The 25,888-nt window shown below is 44.2% G+C and overlaps 3 protein-coding genes across 5 annotated transcripts in view; 2 read left to right on the forward strand and 1 right to left on the reverse strand.

Annotated features, from left to right (window-relative positions):
- PABPC1L (poly(A) binding protein cytoplasmic 1 like) overlaps nucleotides 1–9,300 on the forward strand; it is a 25,166-nt gene extending 15,866 nt beyond the window's left edge. The window contains exons 13-15 of the mRNA XM_081868211.1: nucleotides 3,124–3,254; nucleotides 6,179–6,267; nucleotides 6,523–9,300. Of these exons, the coding sequence (XP_081724337.1) occupies nucleotides 3,124–3,254; nucleotides 6,179–6,262 (215 nt within the window). The 3' untranslated portion in view covers nucleotides 6,263–6,267; nucleotides 6,523–9,300. The remainder of the gene's footprint in view (nucleotides 1–3,123; nucleotides 3,255–6,178; nucleotides 6,268–6,522) is intronic.
- On the reverse strand, nucleotides 7,721–22,102 carry TOMM34 (translocase of outer mitochondrial membrane 34). 2 transcript variants are annotated; one of them, XM_081868074.1, is made up of 7 exons: nucleotides 21,984–22,102; nucleotides 15,868–15,967; nucleotides 13,546–13,698; nucleotides 13,085–13,248; nucleotides 12,146–12,293; nucleotides 10,440–10,566; nucleotides 7,721–9,451 (listed from the first exon to the last, which is right to left on the reverse strand). In XM_081868074.1, the coding sequence occupies exons 1-7, from the start codon at nucleotides 22,042–22,044 to the stop codon at nucleotides 9,359–9,361; spliced, it is 846 nt and encodes a 281-aa protein (XP_081724200.1). In that variant the 5' UTR covers nucleotides 22,045–22,102; the 3' UTR covers nucleotides 7,721–9,358. The 2 variants fall into 2 exon arrangements, with proteins under 2 accessions (XP_081724200.1, XP_081724199.1); XM_081868073.1 differs by lacking the exon at nucleotides 21,984–22,102 and adding an exon at nucleotides 19,845–20,980.
- STK4 (serine/threonine kinase 4) overlaps nucleotides 18,627–25,888 on the forward strand; it is a 63,203-nt gene continuing 55,941 nt past the window's right edge. Inside the window, exon 1 of one of the 2 annotated variants that reach the window (XM_081867857.1) lies at nucleotides 18,627–18,920. In XM_081867857.1, coding sequence (XP_081723983.1) covers nucleotides 18,895–18,920 — 26 coding nt within the window. In that variant the 5' untranslated portion in view covers nucleotides 18,627–18,894. Of the gene's footprint in view, nucleotides 18,921–23,083; nucleotides 23,226–25,888 lie in introns of those variants that run through there. The other variant, XM_081867856.1, reaches the window with a different exon arrangement.

The following is a 25,888-nucleotide window of genomic DNA, read 5'->3' on the forward strand; positions in this document are numbered from 1 at the left end:
CTCTTAATTTCAGGGTTGTGGGTATGAGTCCCACATTAGGAAAACACTACCCAAAACTATGTTGAACAAACTGGGAGACGGTTTTCTTTTCACTGTCTTTTGTGGTTCTATTGGCTTGAGATTTCATTGTGGGCTTTGCTTAGTTTCATAGGCTTTTAGCACAGATCAACACCATATATTTAAAGCACATTAAATGCATGTTTAAAGCATATGATTTCCCTCCCCCAAAGATTCCTGGGAGTGGTAGTTTAAGGGTGCTGTGAATTGTAGCTCTGGGAACACTAGTTCTATTAGTTTGTATAGTTTGATTTGATTTTGTTTCTGTATTTCTGCCCTGAGACCTTCGCTTTAAATAAAGAAACATGCAGAACCTTCAAACGGGAAACTAGAACGAACACTGGAAAGGACGTTTGCTGATTGGTATAATTACAACCTGACATTGCAGAAAGGTCTTGGCTAGGGGAAGGGGATGCTGCAGGATAGTACAGTGGTACCTCAGGTTACATACGCTTCAGGTTACAGACTCCGCTAACCCAGGAATTGTGCTTCAGGTTAAGAACTTTGCTTCAGGATGAGAACAGAAATCGTGCTTTGGTGGTGCGGCGGCAGCAGGAGGCCCCATTAGCTAAAGTGGTGCTTCAGGTTAAGAACAGTTTCAGGTTAAGAACGGACAAATTAAGTACTTAACCCAAGGTACCACTGTATATTCAGTATCCTTTCCATTCTGCTTCTAAAAAGGAATTATCTCAGCAGTGCTAGCAGACTGTGGTATGAAAGCAACCTTGGCAGCTGGTTGCATGGTCCTAGCAATCATGATGACACTTCAGCTGGAGCCCTGCTTTAAGGGACTGGCTACCCAGCCCGAGCCCTGTCAGTCACAGCTTTTCTCCCTAGCAACTGTGGTGGGTCTGGCAGCAGGGATCTCCGGACATGATCAAGTATCATGAGTAGCAGCTCTTTTCCTGCTGACTGAGCAGCTGCTGCTCTCCTCCACATGATCTGATGAGGCAGAGCTGCGTGCCAACTGCATTTGAACCGAGAGTTTCTTAGATTACTAACAGCCGGACTGCACAGGCTCTTCCTGCGCTGCCACCTGCTTTGGGTATTTGGGTATGCTTTGGGCATACCCTTCCTTTCCTGCCCCCATAAGTGTACTTAAGGAAAGGACTTTTCCTGGAGGGATTTTCCTTTTCAAAGCACACAGAACCTCACTGTGCAAGCAGAAACTCCTGCTCTTCAATATATACTTTCCTCACAAAGAATGGTTATAGTGGTGATGGGTTGAAAGAGTTTATTTCCGTGTTCTCTCTCTCCCTCTCTCTCTCTCGTTCCTGAAAGGTAAATCTTACTTCTTGCTCAGTTACAACAAAAAAGGCCAAACTGGCCATCGTGAAGCATGGCGTGAGTAAAGAGTGCTGGAATTAGGGATGGGTCATTCTGTTTCTGGTCTCTCTCACTTTCTCCCGTGTTCACAAAATCCATCATTTCCCATTTCAATCTGCAGTTTTAAAAAACAATGCCGTGGACTGGGAATTTAACTGTACGCAGTTCCCTGTTTAGGGAAGTTTTTAATATTTAATGCTGCATTGTTTTTAACACTCGATTGGAAGCCGCCCAGAGTGGCTGGGGAAACTCAGCCAGATGGGCGGGGTATAAATAAACTACTACTACTACTACTATTATTATTAAATGCATCACTGCCAATCTTATTCGGCATTTGTTCTGTTTCGTTTAAATAATAAGCAGAGAAATCCTGGTTCTCAACAGGTCTACATTACGTGGGCAAATAATTTATCCAGCTCTGCAAAGCCATACCCCTTGCAATACAATTAGAGGTTTTTTTTGGGGGGGGGGACAACTCCCATTGGCGCCAAGCTGCTATTTCTTCACAATGACGCATTGCTGTTTCTCTAAGCGGCGGTTTGTGCAGTGACCTTACACAAGCTGAGCATTCGCTGTCGCATGAAGATGCCCTCCTCTCTGCTTTTTGTTTGCACAGCCAAATTATTGACATGTGTATAGGGCTGTGGAGTTGCCTATGCAAATGTGTAGTGCTTAAAAGAAAAATAATGTATGAAGTCTGACTTGGAATGGGCAGTCAAATCTCAGTGTCAACAATGAGTGCATCGTCCACCGCACCTGAGGGTAGCAGATTAGCTTAGGGGGTGAAGAGCAGGCTATGTGCCCCACAGAGCTCTATCTTTCACTACCTTGTTGCTACTCCATGCCCCTCCAGTGTTTGCTGCCTGAGGCCGATGCCGCACACTGCTTAATGGTAGGGCCAGGCCTGCATGCAGTCATTTAAGGAGAAAGTCTTTTACAATGCCTGCGGCAGCAGCTTAAAAACAGGGAGGATAATAAAGAGGTAGACCAGCTGTGTATCTGAATTTGCTTTCCCTTAAGACAGTCCTTCCTGGTAGACGTTTCCTTTTGGGCTGGGGGGGTACCTGCTAGATGGCAATGGATGTTAGTATCCTTATAAAGGTAAAGGGACCCCTGAACATTAGGTCCAGTCGTGGCCGACTCTGGGGTTGCGGCGCTCATCTTGCTTTATTGGCCGAGGGAGTCAGAGTACAGCTTCCGGGTCATGTGGCCAGCAGGACTAAGCCGCTTCTGGCAAACCAGAGCAGCGCACGGAAACGCTGTTTACCTTCCCGCCGGAGCGGTACCTATTTATCTACTTGCACTTTGACGTGCCTTCGAACTGCTAGGTTGGCAGGAGCAGGGACCGAGCAACGGGAGCTCACCCCATCACAGGGATTCGAACCGCCGACCTTCTGATCGGCAAGCCCTAGGCTCTGTGGTTTAACCCACAGCGCCAACTGCGTCCCAGTATCCTTATACGGTACATCCAGTTAAATTCCTGTGATCTTTTCAAGTGCTTTATTCTTTGGATATCCATGTACAATTTGTTTACCTCTTCTGCCTGCTCTCTCTTGCAACTCTGGGCCTCACCAGAACTTTTAAAAATGGTTTTTCATGTGAGAACTGAAGCATTCCTACTCCCCAGTGTTCCTCCTGGGCCACTATTACCCCTAAGCTTAAAAAATGGAATAGGGCCAGCTCCATGGGGTTTTCCCACTCTGAATGATGCATGCTTCTGTCCCTTTTGCCTGTGCACAGGTGAACGCCTCTACCCTATGATTCACTCATTACACCCCTCCATGGCTGGGAAGATCACAGGTATGCTGCTGGAGATAGATAACTCTGAGTTGCTGCTGATGCTGGAGTCACCTGAATCCCTCCACTCTAAGGTACTGGAATTTCATGCTATATAATAAAAACTGCTAACTCTGCCATTGCAAATCCCCAAATCTTGCAATTAAAATATATTGTGCTGATTTGAGTTTTGTTTATCTGCAAAGTTTATGATATGCATACCTTCAGAATATGAAGGATTTCTCTTTTACAGAGCTTGGAGTGGGGCTGTTTTTTCCCCCAGAAGTAGGTGATGGAGCAGGAGACTATTTTGGAACTGAAATGATCCCTAAGGGCCGGGAGATTTTGAAACCCTGGTGGGATAACTGATAGTAAAAAGACTCCATCTCTGACTACAAGTCTTTCCACTGTTGCTTTTTCCCGTTCTGCCATCCCCAGCTAAGTCCATTTCTCACCTGGTTTGTACATGTGTGTGTGTTCTAATTATTCCTGGTGCATTTGCGCCTTGAGCACACGTGGTGTATGTTTGTGTATGTATCCCACACGGAAGCACATTTCCTCGCTGAGATTAAAAACTATTTTTTTACATATAAAGTGGGAATTCACTGTAATGGTATGTCCTGACTAGTTAGAGAAAACAGAAAACATCATATGACACATCCTTAATGTCTCTTTTGACACAATGTGCTGTGTGTGCGTGTGCGTGTGCGTATGCAGTGGTTTCTCCTAGTTTTGGCTGGTTTGCAAAGACTGCATGTGCAGCCCTTTGAATGACCACCATGTTATGAGACATTCCATTCTCAATGCTAGAGGAGCTATTTTTAAGCAGTTGGTGTTTCAGCTGCATAGGCTTTCGATGCATGAATAATAACTTTAATAACTTCAGGAGATCCTTCCTGGATCAGGCAAATGGTCCATCTGGTCCAAAACACAGTTTTCCCATAGTGATGGCCACCCAGAAGGGCCCCAGCCACGGGCATGCTGTTCCTCAGCAGCTGATACTTATACAGCCTCTGAAATGTGGAGGCTAAAATGAATGTAGCCTTCCTAAATACAGGGGCAGATGGGACTTGTCAACCTGGGAAGGTAGTCCATCTAGGAGAAAACTCTTTATCCTTAACCTTCATTGCTATGTGGGGTATCTTCAGGAGAAGAAAAGTCTAAGGAATAAGCTACACAAATCTGGAGTGGGGTCCCTAAGCCTGTTGGATGGTGCCTTCTCTGCATTACTTTGGACCACATCAGCGAGGACGAGAGGGGGGTCTTGTTGTCTGGGCAGCCCAGGACTCCATTCGCACTACCCAGGTTTAGCGACCCTGGATAGTCACTTTTGTGCTGCTAATGCAGCAGTGTGACTTCGCCCCAAAGGCACACTCCATTGGCTCTTGAGACAGACCTGATGCCAACAACTGCTAGTAAGTCCTCCATGCATGTGTCTAATGCCCTTTTGATAAGAACATTATGCGTTACAACAAACTGAAGACTTGGAGAGTATGCTTGGATGATGTTCGCATTAAAAACAGAATGGGGGGGGGGAGTGAAGGCTGAGATGAAAAATTAAATCACTCTTTGAGAGTGTGTATAACTGGAGGGTTGGGAGGGTGTTATTAACTGCTTTCAAGAAACCATTTAATACACATTAAGGCAGTTGAGAAAGTTGTTTTTTTTTGTGTGTGTTTTTTTTAAAAAGCCTAACTGCATTGATGTATCTGCGTCAGAGAGTGGGTTTGGCAAGCTACTTGCTTGAGGGGGAGGGTGGGTTATTGGTTTGTTTTTATTATGTATATTGTTTTTCTCCCTCTTGTATTTTGTGAACTGCCCTGAGATCTACAGGTGAAGGGTGGCAAAAATGTTTAAGAATAAGAACTATTGTAGCTCACAGGTTGGCCTTAGCCTAATTGTTTGCAAGAACACTTTTCCTTCTGTGTAATTTTTCACACTCGGGAAAAGAAACTGAGCTTCTTAGATCTGTCCTCAGATGGCTACCTTAGACTGATTTTTGGGGTGTCATGAAAAGACAGCAAATTGCTAATTGCCAAATTTGTTATTTTGTATTTTTTTACTCTCGGGAGGTGCTTCTGACGCTGAAAATCCAGTGACAGGCCATGGTATTATGCGTCTGAAGTTGCTTTTCTGTTTCAGGCTGCAAAACATCTTTGGCCAGCTCTGGCTCAGAGATATCTATTTCTCTTCTCTCCCCTACCTTCCACATTGGTGTGAGGAAGAGTTCTCTGTATTTCCAAAGCCTGCATACTGCAATTTTGGGTGCCAACTAGTTCGAATGAAAGAGGGCATTTTCAGTGGCTCTGCATGAAATTTGTTACTATTCCTTGACTCAAGGAACTTCTACAGTATGATTGTTGAGAAAAATGAGCTTGCAAAATCAGCCTTGGAACCACACGAAGATGGAGCCAATGGGCAATGAAGAATCAGAAATGTAAAGAATCCAAGTCTTGCTGCATGAATCTCCCTTGATCTGTTAAGACAAAGCCCAGAAAGACCTGTTGCTACTTACTCATCCTGATGAGCTGCCAAATTAGGAAGCTTGCACATCTCCCAGGAGAGCAGCAAGCTAAGGCGGCTAGTGAGAAGTCAAATTGGCACTCCAAAATGGCAATCTTAATTGTCTGAATGTACCTACAGAGAAAAAAATGAGTGAAGTTTCCTTCAGAGGCTTGGACCTCAGTGTGTGCGATTCTTTAGATCCTAAAGCAGCCAAGTGGCTTTAACACACCATCCACATCAGTCTCTAAATTGCTTTGGATGGAGAGCCTATGGCTGTCCAAATTTTGCTGAGCTCCAGTTCTCCAGCTGACTCAGCCAGCATGGCCAGGGGCCAAGGATGATGGGAGTTGTAGTCCTGCAACATCTGGCAGGCCACAGGCATTCCACTTCTGCTTTTCGGGGAAGAGTAATGCACCTAGGATTGTTAAAGGGCCTCCATGTTGATTTGCTGAGTCGATCTCAGTACAACTGCCTGTAATAAATGACTGTCTGATCCTGGGCTTTGCTTTTGTAGATTGAGGAGGCTGTTGCTGTACTGCAAGTGCACCAAATCTCTGAAGCATCCCACAAGAGCAACTCGGCAGCATTTCTTCAGTGACCAAGGTGGGTTGGTAAGGAGTGCACAGCGACCAAGTGACAAACTTGGTTTTGGCCAAAATATGTAAGAGGGATGGAAGGAAGGAGAGCAGGCCCAAGCATTGCATTGGGGACCTGATGCAAAGACATGGTTCCATGTTGAGAACTGCTAACACAGAAGGACCTATTCATACAAGGTCATCTGCTTGGCAAGGTGAGGGACAAGGAAAGTGTTGCAGCTGCATGTGTGAAGCTGACACTTTCTGCTTCACTCCTTTTTAGGATCCGATTGGTACTGATCAAATGACTACTTCGACTTTGCCTGTTTCTGCAACCGTCATGTCTACACTGCTTGTGCAGCAGCTTCATTGTTACCATAAATTTGCTGCACGTGGTCTGGATCTCACTCAGACTCAGTGCCCAGCCGTGGTCCCAAACTACTCTAGGCACAACTAGTGGATTATCAATGGGCAAATTGAGCTCCTCTTCCCATTAGTCAGGATGGCTACATGAAACTTCTCTGTGCATTCTAATTTAGAGTTTCTCCATTTAACATATGCATTTGCACAGGTGGTTAATATATATTCTGTCCAACTATTTACTGGTATTGGGGGGGGGGGTATATGTATATAAATATTCGTGCAAAAATCTAGCCTTTTTTGAATCACTTTCTTTTGTGCACTTAAGAGTCGTTGCAGCTTCTTTTCCCACTAACATTGTATTCACACTTATATTTTCACAGGTGCTTTTCTAGTAACTGCTTGTATGGGAAGGATATGTTGTGAGAATGATGTGGAACAAATTGGTTCCCACATTGTGTTAATTTATCGAAGCTGGTCATTTTTAAGTAGCCTTAAGCTTCAACCACCACTGGGGCCTGTGACACTATTTTATTTGTTCGTGCTGCTGTTGATATGATAAAGGAAATGAAGCGTCACTTCCTTTATCATCAAGTCTTGTGTCAGTGTTCACTGTCTAACATGGCACTAACTACTCTGCTCAGTTGCATAGATCCATGGGCTGCCAAAATTACTGGGACAAACCATTGTGAGCTCGTTTGTTTTAAAGAAAACCAACTGGTTCTCATACTTGACACATGTAGGAGGGGTTTTTGAATTGCATTTTTAAATAACTCTTATAGAGATGCGAGAAATGAATTCCTGCTCTCCTTAAAAACACTTTTCTTCTGCACTGTGTCATGCGCATATCCTTTTTTCAACAGCCACATGTGCATGCTGTAGAAATTTAAATATTTATATGTACTGTTACCTTTGAGCTGGGAAAGAAACTGTGACTTGTTCAACACATGCCTTATAAACTTCATATCCTGGTAGCACATTAATATATGACTGTTCTCCTTTATAACTTGGGAGTTAGTTAAATTGTCCCAGGAGCCCAGAGAGGGGGTCACAAGCAGCCACTTGCAGTTGGCCCTACGCTGCACAGTGGACACAATTAATTTCCTTTTGACAACTACAAGTTGCGCAACCAAACATTTATTTAAAAGTTCAAAACACCAGAAGCATAGGCTGATTTTAGTTTTCTTCCCTCAATATTTCCAGATGGATGCGAGAGGCGGCTGTTACTAGACTCTGCTGAACAGTGCAACATTAAGAATAATGGTTCCCTCTAGGGTATTTGGTGCCTAGCCTGCTCTGTGCATGGCTGTGTTAAAGAGACTATATGCAAAACTCTCCCCCCTCCAACTTTAAAACGGCATGAGCTCTAAGGCAAAAGAAAATGGGGATTGTCTATCTTCTCACTAATACAAGGCTGAGGGACTGACTGCAAAGCTTGCTCTGGAGGGCAGGCTCAAAAGAGGCTACATACATTTTTTGGCTATGAAATGTTGAGCCTAGTTTTCATAAAGAGCAGAAGAGCTAGTAAACCACTGCCTGGACACTATCAGAGTTCAGGTGAAGCCTCTTGCAATAAATGCCCTTCTATTTTAAAAAAAAAATGTATAGAAGCAGGTGATGGAGAAGGCACCTGCCATTTCATTATCTGCTACAGAGCTGTGGAAGTGGTGGCGCTCAAATGTTGCACTCTCAACTCCCGTCTGCCCTGGTCAGGGATAATAGGGGGGCACAGGTCACTCTGCAGAGGGATTCTTCGTAGTAAGAAACATTCTACCAGATGGGTACCTTACCTGTAGTCTGGAGTGCTGGAAGCAACATCAATTTTATCAACCGCTATTCATAAGGAGGTCTATGAGCAGGAAGGTGGGCAAAAAGTTTTTGTACATGCAGATAGCTCTACTCTTGAGGGCATGTTCTTTCTATATGAAGCAGGAAAATTGGCTATGCCGGTCTACTTTCTAGGCTTCCTGCCCTCACCCCCAGCTGAAAGTTTAGCCTATAATTACTTTCAAACATATATCAGAGGAGGGAGTGTCATCATAAAGTAATAGGCGTGTAAAAAACATAACAGGCAATCAAGCTAAGCATAAACGAAACAGCCTAATCTAACAAAGAACGCAAGTCTGCAAAAGGTACACACAGCATAAGACCAGCACAACGTACCAGACTCTTTGGTAAAGGATAAAAGCAGCATTAGATTTCTAAAGAACATTTCGAAGACCAGAACGCTCAACTGGAGCCTAGTGCACAAAAGTTAAGGCAAAGCAGAGACTACTTTTGAAAAACATACATCCGTCAGCCACTGTGTCAGTCCAAGCCTTTAGCTTGCAATTGTGCTGCTACCTACATGGATAAGCAGCTACAACCAGAGGCTTGCAGTTCTTCGCTCTGCAAAACACACCCACCTACCAAAAAATATCAGTTAAGTGCCGCCCTGTCTGCTATAATCTCTTTCTCAGTGAGTTAAGGTAAATTTTGCTAGAATAAGGGGCTTGCAGTACAGCTACCACTCTGGAAATTCTATTAGGAAGTTGTGACTCTCAGGTCACACTGAACTTTTGGAAGCCTTTATAGGAAGAACAAATAACTCTGATAAAGCAAGGAACCAGAAAGATGCCAACAGGTCTGAAAGGTGAATTTTGCATCTGGCCCTGCATTCCGGCTGGTCCCTGTGATCATTTTTTAAAAAAACAAAACGAAACAGGAAATGTATCTTCAGAAGAGCATGGTGTTGCCTTTAGCCTCTCTTATTTTAAGAGTTATTTTAATTCTTGCAGTAGTTTCTGAGCAGCACTGTTCTTTGGTTCAATTTTCAAGAGGCTGTTGATATCCGCTTTACTAGATCTGTAGTCCTGGAAGTAAAGAAAACATGTAGATATTTGGCAGGAGACAAATAAAGGTGCTCCCGAGAAACCAGCTCGGGAAAACTTGGAGAAAGCAAAAAGTGGCACCTCTACATTTAATAAAAATCTTTGGAATTTAGTGCATTCGGGAGCACTGCCACTTCTACAGCCCCATCCTCTATCTCATGGTTTATAACGCTACCTGGTATCCTTTGCAGCATAGGGCACCAACAACTCCCTGAATTTAGTGTTGACTTTAGTAAACAAATGCTTTTGATTACTTTTTGGGATGCTCTCAATTCCCCCCACCCCCTTGATGACCCCAATATCCTGAGGAGCCTACCTTCAGCTGTTGCCCCAAAGCAGCCAGCTTCCAGATGTCAACTCCCTTACAAACCTCTGGAATGGGAAGACAGAAACTTCTAACCTGCCAGCAAACTTGGCCCACCTGGGGGTCCACTTTAGCTCACAAGGCCATTTTCATTGGTGACGTCAGCTGATGGGAAAAGTTTAATCCTGCACTGGCTGCAAACCCTGTTCTTGGCAGGGAAGAGGATCACAAAGCCAAGGCAGCAGGATTTAATCCCTGTTCATCAAGAGGCGAATTTGCAAAACATTATCTGAAGCAGCTCTATGCTGCTTCTCTAAGCAAACGGGAGAAAGGAGCCTGTCCCACCACCCATTTGCTTAAAGGAAAGTTTGCAAAGGGCTTTAAAACCAATGTGGGTTCCCAAGCAGCCAACATCCAGCTGGCTGTAAAGCACTTGGAAACCAGATGCAAGGGATTTTGAGAGGTAGGTGGAGCTACCCACCTATCATGTGATGTCACAATGACATGGTGTGATTGATGAAGATCTAGCCACTGGAGCCAGAAAGGTTCCCCAGTCCTGCTCTGGAGCAAATGGGGTGGAACTGGAGAAAAAGCTACATATCTGCTTGAAAATAAGGACTTTCCATACTGTAACTCAGTGACCCAAAATTATAGGAAGTTCCTTACCTTGAGCTCTTTATATGCTTGTGCTCGTCTGTAAAATGCTTTGACATTCTTTGGGTCCATCTTAAGTGCTTCTGAGCAATCCTGAATTGCTTCCTTGTACTGCTTCATATTCAGGTAGCAAAGAGCCCTACAGTGTATGCAAGGAAATATAACAGTCTTTGGAAACAACTGCTATGGAAATCCTGAATTTGGAATGATCTCATACACATAATAAAGGGTGCTGGGGGTAGGTGTTCAAATGCTCAATTTTTATTTTGAGACCCATTGGCTTCTCTCATAGAATGATTGCTCTTGGCAACTGACAAGTAGAATGAATGAATATTGCCAATACAATGATCAAGTCCAACATCATCAACTCAACGATGATTAAGTTGTAACAATGCACTTCTAAAAAGCTTGCTTTTCACACCCCACCCAAAAACTGTCATGACTGCAGTTTTCCTGAATGAGCTAGACTGCCAACATCATCAGCATCAACATCATCATCATCATCATCATCTTCTCCTGCTTCTAAATGCAGCTGCTTTCTGCTCATCTGTAATAAACCAATGTGACTGCAGCCATTTGCACCTTGATCAATTAGGATCATCATCTTGCATATCCACATTTTTAGCTTCTGTCAACAGGTCCCCCCCCCAAAAAAAAACCCCTTTCAAGTAGACCTTTAAAGAAGCTGGAGCTAAAAAGATGTGGAAGCTGGTATTTTCAGGAAGCTGAATGCTGCACATAGTAAAACAATATGTAGCAGTATATACAGAGCATAATTTGCATATACTATCATTACAGAATATAACTAAACCATTTGGGAGGGAAGGACTCTACCCAGGTACCCTTAACTCCTTTAATGAAAACAGAGCCCACAGGAACATATCAGCCAAAAGAACTAGGCTTCATGAGGATGACGTGTACTTGTGCATCCAGGCTGTTAGCAAACACTGGGTCCTGGAGTGTCCAATACCTTTCCATCTATCTATTGTCTCCCCCAATGGCCCCTTTGCAAACTCTCTCATGGCCCCTACAAGTATGACTCCCAGCCTACTGTTGGCTTATTGAAACCTAGCCTCCATGAGCTGCATGAATCAGGTATCGGCCTCTTTAGGAGCACAGAGAGACTGATAATTCCAGAATTAGTAGTAAGGGAGAGCTCTTCCTGTTTCTGTTCTCGGAGACTCTGACTGGCCCCATCAAAGCAGGTTATGTTGTGAACTGCCCTGAGATCTACGGGTATAGGGCAGTATGGGAGTATAGGAGGGAAGCAGGGCATGCAAGTGTATGTTACACTTGAGTAAAAATGTCACAACCCCAAAGCATCCCTATTGACCATATTTGCATACAGCCGTAAACCAAAATCCTGGCTTAATAACCTAAGATATATGAGAGTGATGAGCACCTGCAGGCAGTCCCTTTTCTGCCACTTTTTCCCCTTCCCTTTGCATGAAACGCAGCAGAAGTCAGGATTCAGCACTAAGCTATAGCTCCCTGTTTCTTGCAACCCAGAAACTATTGTTAACAGCTCCAAAACAAGCCAGAATATGAAGCCAACTTTAAATTGTGCATTTTTGGCATTTTATGTGCAAATGCAGCCATTATCTTCCACCCACATTACAGTTTTAGGATTGGCAGTCAAAATACTTTCTGATACAATGTGCTACAGCGTAATTTGAGGGTGTATACCTGGACCTGTCAGATGGTTACATTAGCTTTACCTGTTAGTGTACGTTGCACCTTCCAGCTTATGGAGTTTTAAGCTTTCTGTGTACTTCTCAACAGCTTTTTTATAGTTTCCCTTCTTTACAAGCTCATTTCCTTCCAGCTTCAACACATTTGCTCGATCCATTGTGGCAGCAGTAGGCACTGAAATTCATTTCAAGAAAAAACACAGTGTAACCCTGAAAGCGGCTATGACAGAGGGCCATACCACAAATAAAAATCCAGTCCTTGATGTTTCAGAGGGTGGAACTATAACAACTGAAAGTCAAATTATTATGTTAGGATATACTTGTTAAAAGCTCCTTTTGAAGACGGCTCATCAAGGACACAAATTTAATAGCTACTCAATGCCAACACAAACAGCTAGCCTTTTGTGTTAGGTAGTAGTTCCAGCAAATCTCAGTGGGTCCGTGAAAAAAAAGTGCTGGAGAAAAAGACTGTGCTGCAGTACCAGCTCTACGGAGCTGACAATGGGAACAGGAAACATATAATAGAAGCATATTCTTCTCTAATACATGGAAATTGAGGTATATACACAAATGAAACTGTACTTTGATCAGGTCTGGGCTGCTTGTGATGCAGCAAGCTAAATGTAGCACAGCAGCGAAGTTATGGAGAGCATCTGATAAGTTTTGAAAAGTCTGTTTTTTATTGCTGAGACAAGAGAACTAGAAAGGGTGGCTGGGTGGGTATGAAGCACATGGCAAGCCACAATGCTTGACTGATGGGCTGTGTTCAGTTTGGTGGTCTCAAGTTCTGCAGATGAAGTTGTTAAAGTGTCCCTAAGCCCCTATTCCCACCTCAGATTCCAGGTGGTTTCTCTAAACTGCCTAGAGTTATCAGAAAGATAATGCCAGTTGGAATTTGGATGAGTTAGTTGAAGCTCTGTGTGCTCTGTCCCTCATTCTCATCCCTAAAGCAAAAGAACTACTCACCTTGCTTTGTTCCTGCAGTAGTGTTTTCATTGCTTCTTGTAGAAGCTTCTTGGCTTCCAGGTGGGGGCTCCCACCGTCTCTGAGCAGAAACTGGAACAGATGGGATGGGTGGGAGCTTCTGCCGCCACTGAAGACCATCTTTTTCCAGTAAGGCTTTGGTCATTCTGGAAGAGGACAGTTATTAGTTTAGCCATTGTTTGACACAGTCACCTTCCCATAAACAGATAGCTAGCTATTATGATTTATACACCTCTAAAGCACAGAAGTTCCATTCCTAGATCTGGTTGCCTGGAATATGGACAAGGATCTATGCTTATTTTAACAAAGGTGGGCTGCATCTTAAATGATATCAAACTGTTCTGGAACAACATAGAACCTAATTTGAAAGGAGCAAGAATGATCTAAAATACACATTAGAAATTTTTTTGTACGTTCATTTTGAACACAGAGCAGGGGATTACCGATTGACTCCATCATGTGCAGCTTGTACAGTGATATCAACCTGTAACACAGTTTTGTAGTCCACGTAGGCTAAATGATATCTCTCAAGAGCTTCATAGGCTGCTGCGCGCCTCAACAGGGGCTTGATTCCAAAAGGGACCAGATCCAGGGCCCTAAAATCAGCAGAAAAGGCAGCAAAAGATTACTGGATAAATAAAAGTTAAACAGCAGAATTTACAATGTTCAAACTCAGTTGGCGGAAGAGGGTTCACATGCACAGCAAATATTTATCAAAATTTCAAGTATCTGGCAAGTTTGGGTGTCTCTTGGGCTCTGCAGATAAAATGTACAGTACTATAGAAGCAGGGATGGGAAACTCTTGGCTCACTGGCTGTTGCTGGACTTCAGCTCTAATCTGTCCCAGGAAACCTGGCCAATGGGAGTTGTAGTGAAGCAACATTTGTAGGCCACAGGTTCTCCATCATATAAAAGTTATTTGAGCAAGCCACACCATTTCACAATGAAATTTTCCATATGCAAGAATTGTTCAATCAATCCATCAACCTTTGATGGATGGTTTAGAACAATTGGGTCTGGCTATCACTTTCACTGTCTGTGTGTGTGTGTGTGTGTGTGTGCGCGCGCGTGCGCGTGCCAGTATCAACACTCAGCAGAGTTACAGTTCCTTCCTTACAAATGTCTTCAGGGTTGAAGGTACACACAGGCAATAAACACTTGGGGACGCCATAAAGATTCAGTGAAATGCAGAAGTTTACTTGACAGGCCTAAATGCATATTGGTAGCAAATATATACAGACATTTCACCACTGCCGTAGTCAAGGCATGCTTAGAGTCCAAGACTAACTCTCCGCTTCTCTCACCACAAGGCGCAAGCAAGAGACTCACAACAAGTTACACAGAACCAAAGAACAGTTCCCACAGAAAACTTCCTTGCATAGACAAAACAATCTTAGCCTTCTGCTTCTTCTCTGTTCTTCTGTGTTTCTGGAACAAATGATTCTCACACACAGAGAATTCCCAACAAGATTAATGTTATCTTGGACAGACTCCCCCCTTCTTTATCTATGTCTAGCTGTCTATAGCAGCGGCATCACACATGGGTGTTCCATTCCAGAAGTAGCTTGTACAGTAAGTGCAAAATTCTGTCCCACCAAAATTTCGTGGCTGCTGTCTGGCAAGCTTGGGGGTGGGGGAGCCCCATGCAGAGGCCTACCCCATGTCTCTGTGGTCTTGCCTCAATCTTGCACATGTGGTGGCAGCACTGAGAGGGTGCATGTAGTCTTTCTGTGTCTCCACTGCCTTCCCTCACATCTGCAGCTGCAGAGGAGCATTGAGATGGTGGTAGCAGCAACCCGGTTCCCTCGGCTGTGCTTACCAGAGGGGAAGGTGGAAGGAAGGCAGACAGAGACATGCAGGCAGAAGCTGCAGCTCCATTCCAGCCTTTTTCTTCTGCCTGAGCCTCTGTCAGTCTGCCTTCATCCTTCATCCCTCCCCCTCCACTTGCAGCCATCCCTGGAAGGGCTACTGTCGTTGCTTGAGGCAATGCCCTTGCCACCATTTCCTTTCTAGCGGTCACAGCTGTGTGTCATTGAATTTGTGCAAGTTAAATGTGCATGTGATGCTACTACACTGTTTTAAAATATTTATTGAAAAGTATCCATATGCTGCTGCTTGCTTGACAATGGTTTGCAAGGAGCAGATGAAATAAAATGAAAACACAGCAAGATAAATACCACAAGAAATGAATTATAGGCCAGTTACTGCATCCAAAGATTGCAGAATGTGATTTTTTTCCCCACAGCAGCAACTTTTTGCTGAAAGCAGTAGGGGGAGGGCATTTGTTTATTTGATTAATTTATCTTAACAATCTATTTATCCAAAAATAAATTTGAAATTCGAAACCTACAACATGGGGAACACAACTAAATTGAAATGAGTAAAACTATTTAACCAGCTTAAAATACAATGATTTGAAATGCCTGGTTACTGCTGCTGGTTTGAAAGAGTCACATTAACAGTCTTCTGTCCTCCACCTATATTTTGGGAAGTTTAGGAATGAACACTGGAAGATAATCCTACTTCCAGCCAGCAGGGACAACAGAACAAATCCCCCTCTTCTCCCCAGCAACTCTGTGGGCAAAGTGTGTTGTGCTTCAACCCTGTCTAATATTCCCTCCCTGTAGAGAGTGGGTTCTGAATAGGCTGAGTTGGCCCTTTCTGTAACCAGGGTCTGAAAGGCATCTAGCGGTAAGAGGAAGCAATGTATAGGAATATGTAAACTAAACTTCCATTCTCTTGTCCTCAGGACGGAAACTACTTACTCAGAACAATCCTTAATGCAGAGACTACAGTTTCCATCTTTCAAATAGCAGGCAGCACGATTGGACAAAAGAACACTTCTCTCTTCTGCATTTGCATCCCCTAGATATAAAAGGGAACATTAAGTCAGATTTCTAAGCATAAGTACCTCTGGTGCTAAGCAGGGTATAGTGGGATTTGGAGATGCCTCATCTTCTGCAACAGAGATGGGGAACATGTGGTCCTCCAGAACGTATTGGAATACAACTTGTGTGCATGCACACGAAAGCTCATACCTAGAACTAACTCAGTTGGTCTTTAAGGTGCTACTGGAAGGAATTTTTTTATTTTGTTTTGACCATGGCAGACCAACACGGCTACCTATCTGTAACTGGAACTTGTATCAACTTAGCCAATGGTCACAGGTGATGGAAGATGTAGTACAACATCCGGAGGACCCCCTCCTCTGCAAGATGCTTCTTGTTACCTTGTGTAAAGCTTCAAGACCAGTAACTATGGTGGAGGTGAGGGCAGAGGTCACAACTGGAAAAAAATGTTAATGAATGGGGCGGCTTCTTAGTAACATCACTAAACCATCATTAACCAGCACTCTTACCATTTTTTACTGCACTATAAAGAGAATATTGATTCCTGATTGTCTGCACTGTCCCTTATTTGAACATGATCTTTGTGCTGTACCCCTCCCTATCCTCATTTACTACATTTCTAAGCTCACCTTCAAAGAGCTCATAGTAGTATATATGGTCTCCCATTCCCTATGCATATGGTCTCACATATGGTCCAATTGCATATTTTATCCTCACAGGAGACCTATGAGGCATGTTTGGCTGACAATGTGTGACCGATGCAAATTTACCCAATGCTCTTGGTGGGTTTGAACTTGGGGATGAGCGTAACTCAATGACACACATGCTTTGGCTCCAGAAGGTCCTGGCATCTCAAGGTAGGGCTGGGAAGGCTCTTGTCTAAAACCCTGGAGCCAATCAGCACAAAGAATACTAAGCTAGATGAACCAATGGCACTGCCAAAGAAAGCAGTTGCATTGCCAAAAGAGAGGGTAGGAGGTGGCATAAGCTTAATTCACAGCTACAGGTGCAAATTTAGAAAAATAATTACTGTAATTTAAATCCAAATATAATACATCTAACTTATTGTTGAAAAACTGACAGGCAACCTGTGTGTCTTGTTCAGTCTGCTGTCTAGATGCTGATGGACAACTTCAAGGCTCCTGTTCTCCAATCATTATTTAGCAAGATTTTTACTTATTTGTTAAGCAGCATATCAAATTGGTTTACAAAAAATGGTATAAAACAGTCATTAGGTAGCCATAAAACACTTCAAAAACAGTAAATATATTATCAGTATATACACTTTTAAGAACAAGGAGACATAAATGAAAATAATGTCTAATTAAAAAAGTTTAGGTGTTATGAACAGTACAACTAAAGCACCTGCTAATATTCATAGGATTCTTTAAACTGGACTTAGATTGCATAGCCCTTTAAACAGAGGACACCATACAGAGGACTGTACTTTTTAAAAGTATTGCTATCATTATACAAGTTTATAAACCACTTCACAGTGGCTTACATAATGAGACCAGAACACAGAAACACAAGTTCTAACAATAAATCAATTCAACAAACTGTAAAACAATAACACCATCCTAAAAACTCTGAACACAATTAAACTGTTTATCAGATATAAAATTGATCTTTCATAAATGGCTGGGAAAACCCCAGGGAAAACCTATTAAACAGGAATGTCTTCAGCAGATGATGTCTAAACACCATCATGCTAGGCACCCATCTGATTTCAACTGGAAACGGACTCCTGAGAGCTGGAGCTGCAGCACTAAAAGTGGGACAGTTAGCCATTTTAACCAAGGTTAGCTTACTAGTGTCAAACTATCGCCCACAAACCTCTTTCTGGGTGTTCCTGTAGGCATTTCCAATGCAGATTTCTTTGTAATTGGGTATGGAAGTGGAATAATACAATGTATGCTGTCTATAACTAGAATAAGGATAGATGCACATGCAACTTTAAAGTTACTTTAAAATACAGGAGAGTAGGGATCCAGCTGCTGCCCATATATATCATGTAGATTTTTTGAAGTGGAAAACTGCCAAAAAATAAAAAAGCAGACATGTGCTTTGTATTCTTGATAGACATCACATGTATGTCTGTAACTATTATTGGTACCTCAGTAGCGGGAAAAAGCCTGTCAGAAACAGCTCTCAGAGGCCGTGTGATGTCCACACTAATGGAAAAAAGACTATAGAAAGTACAGCGAGTTTAAAAACAAAAACATTCCTATTCCATTGTCCGTGGCCCCCACCAATCCAGAGAGCCCCACTTCCTTTCATTTCTTCAGCAAGTGTATGGCTCTTCAGGGTGTCCCCATTTCAGGATGTTTTTGCCCTCCGTCTAGAAGTCCTTCCTTTCTCATGTTCAAGAAAGCCCTGACAGCGACTGTTAAAAACTATACATGCGGGGGGGGGGGGGGTCAGACAAGGCCAAAGCCAGAGCTCTGTTAAATCAACTTCTGTCCCTCACCTTAACTCCATTAGGAATGCAAGGGAAAGAAAGGAAACAGAAAGTAAAGTCTACAGCTCAGAGGCTGAGAAAGAGAGCCTAGAGAGAAGAAAGGAAACAGAAAGTGTATCCCACGAGCTGTCCAACTGCTGGCTCTGTTTTTATGTTAGTAACCAAACTTGCTCATTGTGACACAATTACTGCAGCAGACAGCCTGCTGACCTAATAAGTCTAAGGCTGTAGAGGAGCTTCAGAGACTACCAGTAACAAAAAGACCGGGCAATTATGAAGACTTAAACATCTTCCACTCATCTGCCCGCTGCAACCTACAACGTTGGGTGCCTTGTACTCCATGGGCTGCCAATTCCAGGAATATGTAGCGTGACAAAGAATGCTGTTCCATATTAATCCAGAGGACCATAAAGCACCGCTACTCTACCTAAAGAGCTGGTTTAAGAAAAAGAAGCCCAGAGCTCCCAAAGCCAGCTAATGGGATGGAGTTTTTATATTCTGCCATCAGGTATGGTTTGAAAACTATTCCCGGTCTCCAAACGTACATAGTGGTATCCTTACTTTTGCATCAAACGCTTCAGGGTTATCAATCTGGGACCTGGCGACACAACACAAAATGTTCCTCAGCACAGGATGGCTTTATGGGAAAAATCCAAACCACCATTACTATTAATTTCTGTATATACAAGACTTCACCTGGGTTAGAATATACAACGTTACCTATTAGTCAGGCCACCCCACCATCTAGAACTAGATACTACAATTGAGTAAAATCTCTCAGGGTTTTATCCAGCCCTAGTAAAATCCCTTTAGCTTTAGACACTAGCTTTAGAAATAAACCTAAGACTTCTCTCTCACACACAACCCTACAGAGCTATTTAGGTCCCATCTCTCCTAGTGGCTTCCTCCGGGCCTCCATTTAACCCACTGTAAAATGGGTGCAGTCCTATTTCGCAGGGATGTTTTAAGGGCAAGCCCCATAAAGGCCCTTAATGACTCTGCAAATCAGGAAGTGATTCACACGTGAGCAGGAGAAAAGCACAGGGTTGTTATCATCAGTGCAGGGGGGGGGGCATTTTTTTTTGCAAGTTAAACATTCGCCGATGGAATATGGCTTTGAATCCTAATACTCGGCATATACGATTCTGGATCTAGTCACCCCATAGAAGTAATTTGGGACAGGCGATATTTGAGACTTAAAAGACTGCACATAACTAAGGGATGGGTTGGGATGGCGAGGGGGGTTGGGTGGGAAGACACATAACTTGGCTAAAGACAAACGGGGGGGGGACACCCCTTTATCCCCTTTATGGGGCAAGGCAGGAGGGCACTATAGCCCTGTAGATCCCCAGCCCAGGATCCCCAGCCCTCTCTGACTGCCTTCCCTGGAAAGTGAGGCCTTGCCAGGGCTTTCGCCGCCCGCCGCCAGTACCTGCTGCTTCCAGTAACTCCAGCGCCCGGCCGTAGAGGGCGGCCGCCTGGCTGTATTGCCCGTTGCGGAACTGCTCGTTGCCCGCCTGCCGCAGGTCGGCGATCCGCGACGCAGGAGCCATGAAGCCGGCCGCGGGGTGCGAGGAAGCCGGCGCCGGCTCTCGTAAAGGAAAGCAGCCGGGGCAGCAGCTTCCTCCTCCTCCCTCTGCGCTCGATTAAGCACAAGGGGGCGGGTGCCGTCCGGCGGAGGCTCCTCCTTTTCCCTCCAGGGGCGCCTGGGCAGGGCGAGAAGCGCAGGCTGCTCTCGGTGCCCGAAAGTTAGGCGAGGGGGCGGGACGCAGCCCCCTTTAGCACATGTTCGCTTCCTCGGGAGGAAGCCCCGACTGAGTTCGCTGCGAATTGCTTCTAAGTTGGCGTGGGAGGAAGCTGCGTCAAACTCAGTGGGACTTACTTCAGAGTAAGTGCGCCTCGGAGGCTCCGCCTGCAAGCGCCTTCCTTCCCCCGGTACTGTAATGGCAGAGGACCGGTCTGCTTTCGTTCCCTGCCCCCCCCCCAACCTTCCAAGATGAAGATCGGTCAAATGACTTTTCAGTTTGGAAACGGCAAAGGGCTTGATCCAACAAGCCCAGTTGCGCTATGGGGCTACAATCCTGCGCACGTTCACTAGTTGGGAGCAAGTCACTAAAAGTGCTTGGGCAGGAGATTCATACGAGGCAAAGCCTTGCAGTCCCGTCCGCTTTGGGAGCTAATTCTATTTAACGCAGGGGGCCTTTTTATTTTCACACGAGATGATGGCTGCTAGTTAATAGAAGTTTATGCCGCGATCAATCTTGTTCTCTTGAGTAAAGGCAGCCCAAGTCCTTCGTATGTTTACTGAGGAATCAGTCCCAAAGTCAACGGGCATTCCTAGAAAGTGGTTTTAGGATGGCAGTCGTGCTGTACAATCTTAAAGTTAAGTCCTACTGTGTAGTGATTTGAGAGCAGGACCCGGGAGACTCCAAATCCCTCCAGCCCTTAAGTTCATTATATTACATTTCTGTACTGCCCTTCATCTGAGGATCACTGGGCAGTTTACAATATAAAAACACAAAAATGTGTAACAGTAACAAACAAAAACAAAAGCACAAACACCGGTTTAAAAGGCCATAGGTTGCTCAAATAGTCTGGGAGAAGAGGAATGTTTTTTGCCTGACATATGAGCGATGCTGTGCCTGTCCCCATTTCTCTAGTTACAGATAGGTAGCCGTGTTGGTCTGCCATAGTCAAAACAAAATAAAAAAATTCCTTCCAGTAGCACCTTAAAGACCAACTAAGTTAGTTCTAGGTATGAGCTTTCGTGTGCATGCACACTTCTTCAGATACACTGAAACAGAAGTCACCAGACCCTTCTATATAGTGAGAAGGTGGGGAGGGGTATTACTCAGAAGGGTGGTGGGAACGGGTGATTGGCAGATAGCTGTGATGAGCCTGTTGACGACTCTTAACGACTGCAATAGGTCTTACAGGAAAAAGCAAGGGGTGAGAAGGTGAAAAATGGCTTTGTCATGTATAATGAGATAAGAATCCAATGTCTTTGTTCAGACCAGGTCTCTCCATGGTTTTAAGTTTGGTAATAAGTTGCAATTCAGCAGCTTCTCTTTCCAGTCTATTTCTGAAATTCCTTTGTAATAGAACAGCTACTTTGAGATCTTGTATAGAATGTCCTGGGAGATTGAAATGTTCTCCTACTGGTTTCTCTGTCTTGTGATTCCTGATGTCAGATTTATGTCCGTTTATCCTTTGGCGTAAGGTTTGGCCTGTTTGTCCAATATAGAGAGCTGAAGGACACTGTTGGCATTTGATGGCATACACAATGTTAGACGATGAGCAATTAAATAGTCCCGAGATGGTATGTGTGATGTTGTTGGGGCCAGTAATGGTGTTGTCCGGGTGTATGTGGCAGCAAAGTTGGCATCTGGGTTTATTGGTGACTTCTGTTTCAGTGTATCTGAAGAAGTGTGCATGCACACGAAAGCTCATACCTAGAACTAACTTAGTTGGTCTTTAAGGTGCTACTGGAAGGATTTTTTAAATTTTGTTTTGCCCATTTCTCTAGTTCAACCTATGCTGTTGCAAAAATACAATGGAACCAGATACTGACCTGGTGGCTCCTTTGAGTAAATGCAAGGAGCAAGTGTAATGATCATAAGTATGACCTGCATCCAGGTGAAGATAGGATAAGTGTATTAAGACACAATCCTTTAAAAAAAAGTATACAAGCATCTACTCAGAACTGAGCAGATTGGATTGCTGTGGATTGCAGTGTGGAAAGGATAAAGCATAGAATGTCTTTAATATGAAGCACATTTAGAAATTACAGGGGAAATCATGGAGGCAAAGTCAAATGTGTATCTGGAAAATAAGTATTAATTTGTAAACTTTTGAAACTCAGAAAAAATACATTAAAAATGAGTGAGTGGAGCTCCAGAAGCCCTACCCCCAGGTAAGGGTGCAAAAGAATTGTATCCTGTCTTTACAGCATTACAGGACTATTTTAGGCAAGTGCTGAAGATGTACCCTTTAGCACCTGAGATATAGTATGACAAGCCCTATTCCCCTGCATGTAATGTTTTAACTGTTTTTAATGGCTGTATATTTAAATTGGCTTTTGACCTCCCCCACACAGTGGCACGTAAGGAAACAAATTACATCAACTTGATGATGCTGGGCTTGAAACGCTGCTAATTTTCTCTCATTTTGGGCAGCCATTTTGCAGCATCAGCTCATTTACAGAAGCCCCGCTTTGTTCAACGGGGCTTGCTTACTCCTTAGCTAGATTTAACTTCAGAAAAGCACCTCAACGTTTTATTTATTGTGGCCTATAACCCTTCCTTCAGAGGCATAAAGAAAAACGCATCGTGATTCTTTATCGGTTTCTGAGGAAACGCGGGACGGGGGGGGGGGTCGGGGAGCAGCAGCGCAGCGAGGAGCGACATAGCCACGCCCACCGTGAATTATAATTTTTTTAAACAAACCCCCTGGGGGCAACTGCCGCCAAGACCTGCGAAACCACGTGGCCTGGTGTCGCGCGACTCCTTTCTCCTTGCCCCGCCCCCTGCTGGTTTCCGGCTGGTGCTTGCCTGCGGGGAGGGCGGGGTTCTGAGAGGAGGCGGCGGCGGCGGCGGCGGCAGCAGCAGCAGCAGCAGCAGCAGCAGCAGCTGCGAGGCGGAAGTGCCTTTGGCGCTCGGGAGGCGGGGCCGAGGGACTCAGCGCGAGCGGGCAGAGCAGAAGGAAGGCGGCGGAGATGGAGCGGCCGTGAGGAGGGGGAAAGCGCGCGCGCGCCCACCCTCGCCCACCCCCGTCAGGCGGCCATGGAGACTGTGCAGCTGCGCCACCCGCGCCGGTGAGAAGCCAGAGGGGAAGAGATGCGCGGTGACGGTCAGGGTGGTGAAAGGGCTCTTGCGCTGTCCGAGGGGGTGGGAAGAGGCGACCTGGGTGCATGTAGGTTGCGGAGACGGGTCGGTGCACTTCTCTTCCTCTTAGGCCCTTTGCCTCCTCCGCTTCCTCCCGGGAAACGCGCTCCTTTTTCGTCTTAAACTGCCCTCCTCGCTTCTTCCGTCGGAGTTCGCGCGCATGACCCAGAGTTGGCTAAATGCAACGGGAGTTGTGCAAAAAAGCAATGAAATAAATAGAGCCGCCCAAAGCCTTTTTAGGGAACTGCCTGTGTCGTAGAGTTCTCTGCTTAAACTGGGATTCCAAAGTGATGTAGGTGGTTGGGACTCACTCCGCTTCCTTTTCTTAGGATGCTTTTACATTTCTTTTGCAATTGCTCGCCTGCTGTAGCAACTGGAAATGTGGCCCCTGAAGAAATGAAGAGTTCGGAAATGAATGTTTTGGTTTGAGGTCTTCAGCTGTTGACTTAAGACCAGGACTTGCCTTTAACCCCAACCTTCAAAATGCAACCAGTTTATAATCTCATTTATTTATGCTGCTATATGGGTGACTGCTCCCCTTTTCTTCTGTAATTGTGCTCTGTTTCTTTTAAAGCCCAAGCATAAAACGAAGTGGATTATATTAACTGTGTGACAAACCTTAGATCTGGGCAGGTAAACATGTGAAGATGTCATCCTGAGTCAGATGCTGATATGTCTTTTCCAAGTATTTTCTACTCTGGTAGCAGCTTTCAAAGCTCTTGTGGAGGGGGAGGGGGGTTGTTCCCAGCTGTCTGAGATGCCAGGGATTCGTCCTAGGACCTTGTGCATGCAGAGCCTGCAGTCTTCCATGAACCTAAAGGCCATCCTTGAACAGTGGAGCTTTGCATTATTTTTACTGAATTATTTCATGTTACATACAACCTACATGAAAATAAGGTGTAAGCCAACTCAAACATGCAAACATCTGACTGCACGTAGGACGTGTGTGTTCAACAGCCCCAAATAGGAAGTGCTGGCCTCTTTTTGCAAATGCTTACTGCTCATTTGATGAGTATGGCGAACAGAAGTGAACAAGGAAGTCTGGTGCATAATGAGAAGTTCTAGATGCCCAAACTCTTAAGATCCTTGATTAACCATGACCATAGAGCAGAATTGAAACAAGGATGAATATGGCTAGAGACTGATACTTCAAGAATAACCTTCTGTCATTTATTAGTCAAAAGATGGCTGAACTGTTAACATAATGCTCCCAAAGTGTTGTGAGGTTTTGGTTGCAGTACTGACTGAAAATACAGCTCACTATATTATATGTTCTATCAGCTGGCAGAAAGCTGTTACCACAGAAAGCAGAATAGCACGTTGATCTGTGGAAATAAAATTAAAGAAAGATAGATAAATATGCTCTCACTTCCTCAGGCTGTTTTGGATTAAACATAGTTCTGTGAATTTCATCACAGGGTTCATAAGCAGTACGTTCCGGAATGATGTCTTAATACAATATTTGGTTTTTAAATGTCTTTCTGGGTTGAGGAATTTGAGGAAGTTAGACCAGATCATTCAGAGAACAAATGACTCGACTCCTCACACCCCACGGGCCTAGAAAGGCATGAGTGTTGCCTGTCAGTTTTTAAAAGTAAAACTCTTGTTATTTATAACATAATGTCTGCAATTTTATCTGTTTCTCACAGTTATGATGTTGCTGGTAGAAATGGATTGTTGTTAAAGAAGTACATTTTACTTCATTTAATTGTGATGTTTCCTAGGGTGAGTCCACATGTGTATTCAATGTGATAATGTCAGTGGCCTTATCATAACTTCCCCCACTCTCCCCAGGCTCATGCTTATTCAAACAGTAATGCCTGATAACATGCGTTGTGGTTGCTTTTCGGTTGTATGTGTTGGGCTGTAATCATTTAGCATTAGGAAAAGAGTCTCTCTCCCCCCTCACCCTCCTGCACTCAAATGTTGCCTTCTTCCCTCTCCAACATAGTCCCTCCTGTTCCCATTTTTTGTTAACTGCCATTCAGTGTTATGTCTGAACCCTAAACTTTGGCTAATTTTAACTATGGTTCGTGAAAACTGTTGTGTATTGAGTCAAAGGATTTTATATCTGTATTATTATTGTCTGTATTTGCATTAGGGTAAGGTAACTGCCTTTTGGTTCCAGAGGGTACAGCTGCTATTGGTTCATTTAAGCTGCTGTATTTGGATCCTCTGTCTTACTGGTTTCCTCCAAAAGGCAGGACTGTGATTGCCTGATATTCTTCCCTCCAAAATTGTATCCTTTCTAGCTGGTTCCCTGTCCCTATAAATGTAGCTCTCCCCTCCATCAGGCCCCAGTCTTGTTGCTTGTAATAAAGAAGTGTTACTAGAGAACTGTCTCCAGCATATTATGTCAAGAGAGCTGAAATCACAAACCCCATGTCACAACAAAAACAAGCCATATTCTTGAACTGTGGATTGAAGTTTACTTGTTCCCACTAATCATTACAGTGGTACCTCGATTTACGAACAGTCCTGTTTACGAACTAATCCGGTTTGCGAACTTTACCTTGGTTTTCAAATGGTAGCCGAACTGTGGAAGGGCACTGGCGGCGGGAGGTCTCATTAGGGAAAGCTTGCCTTGGTTTAA

The sequence above is a fragment of the Podarcis erhardii genome (assembly GCF_964252035.2).
Source record: "Podarcis erhardii genome assembly, chromosome: 6".
NCBI lineage: Eukaryota > Metazoa > Chordata > Lepidosauria > Squamata > Lacertidae > Podarcis > Podarcis erhardii.

Excerpts from the sequence above, each read along its gene's own strand:
- TOMM34 (XM_081868073.1), bottom strand. The coding sequence starts at position 19,965 with ATGGCTCCTGCGTCGCGGATCGCCGACCTGCGGCAGGCGGGCAACGAG. Across the intron at positions 10,567-12,145 it reads GGTGCAACGTACACTAACAG|GGCTCTTTGCTACCTGAATA; the intron begins GTAAAGCTAATG and ends CATACACTGTAG. Across the intron at positions 9,452-10,439 it reads AAGCATATAAAGAGCTCAAG|GACTACAGATCTAGTAAAGC; the intron begins GTAAGGAACTTC and ends CTTTACTTCCAG.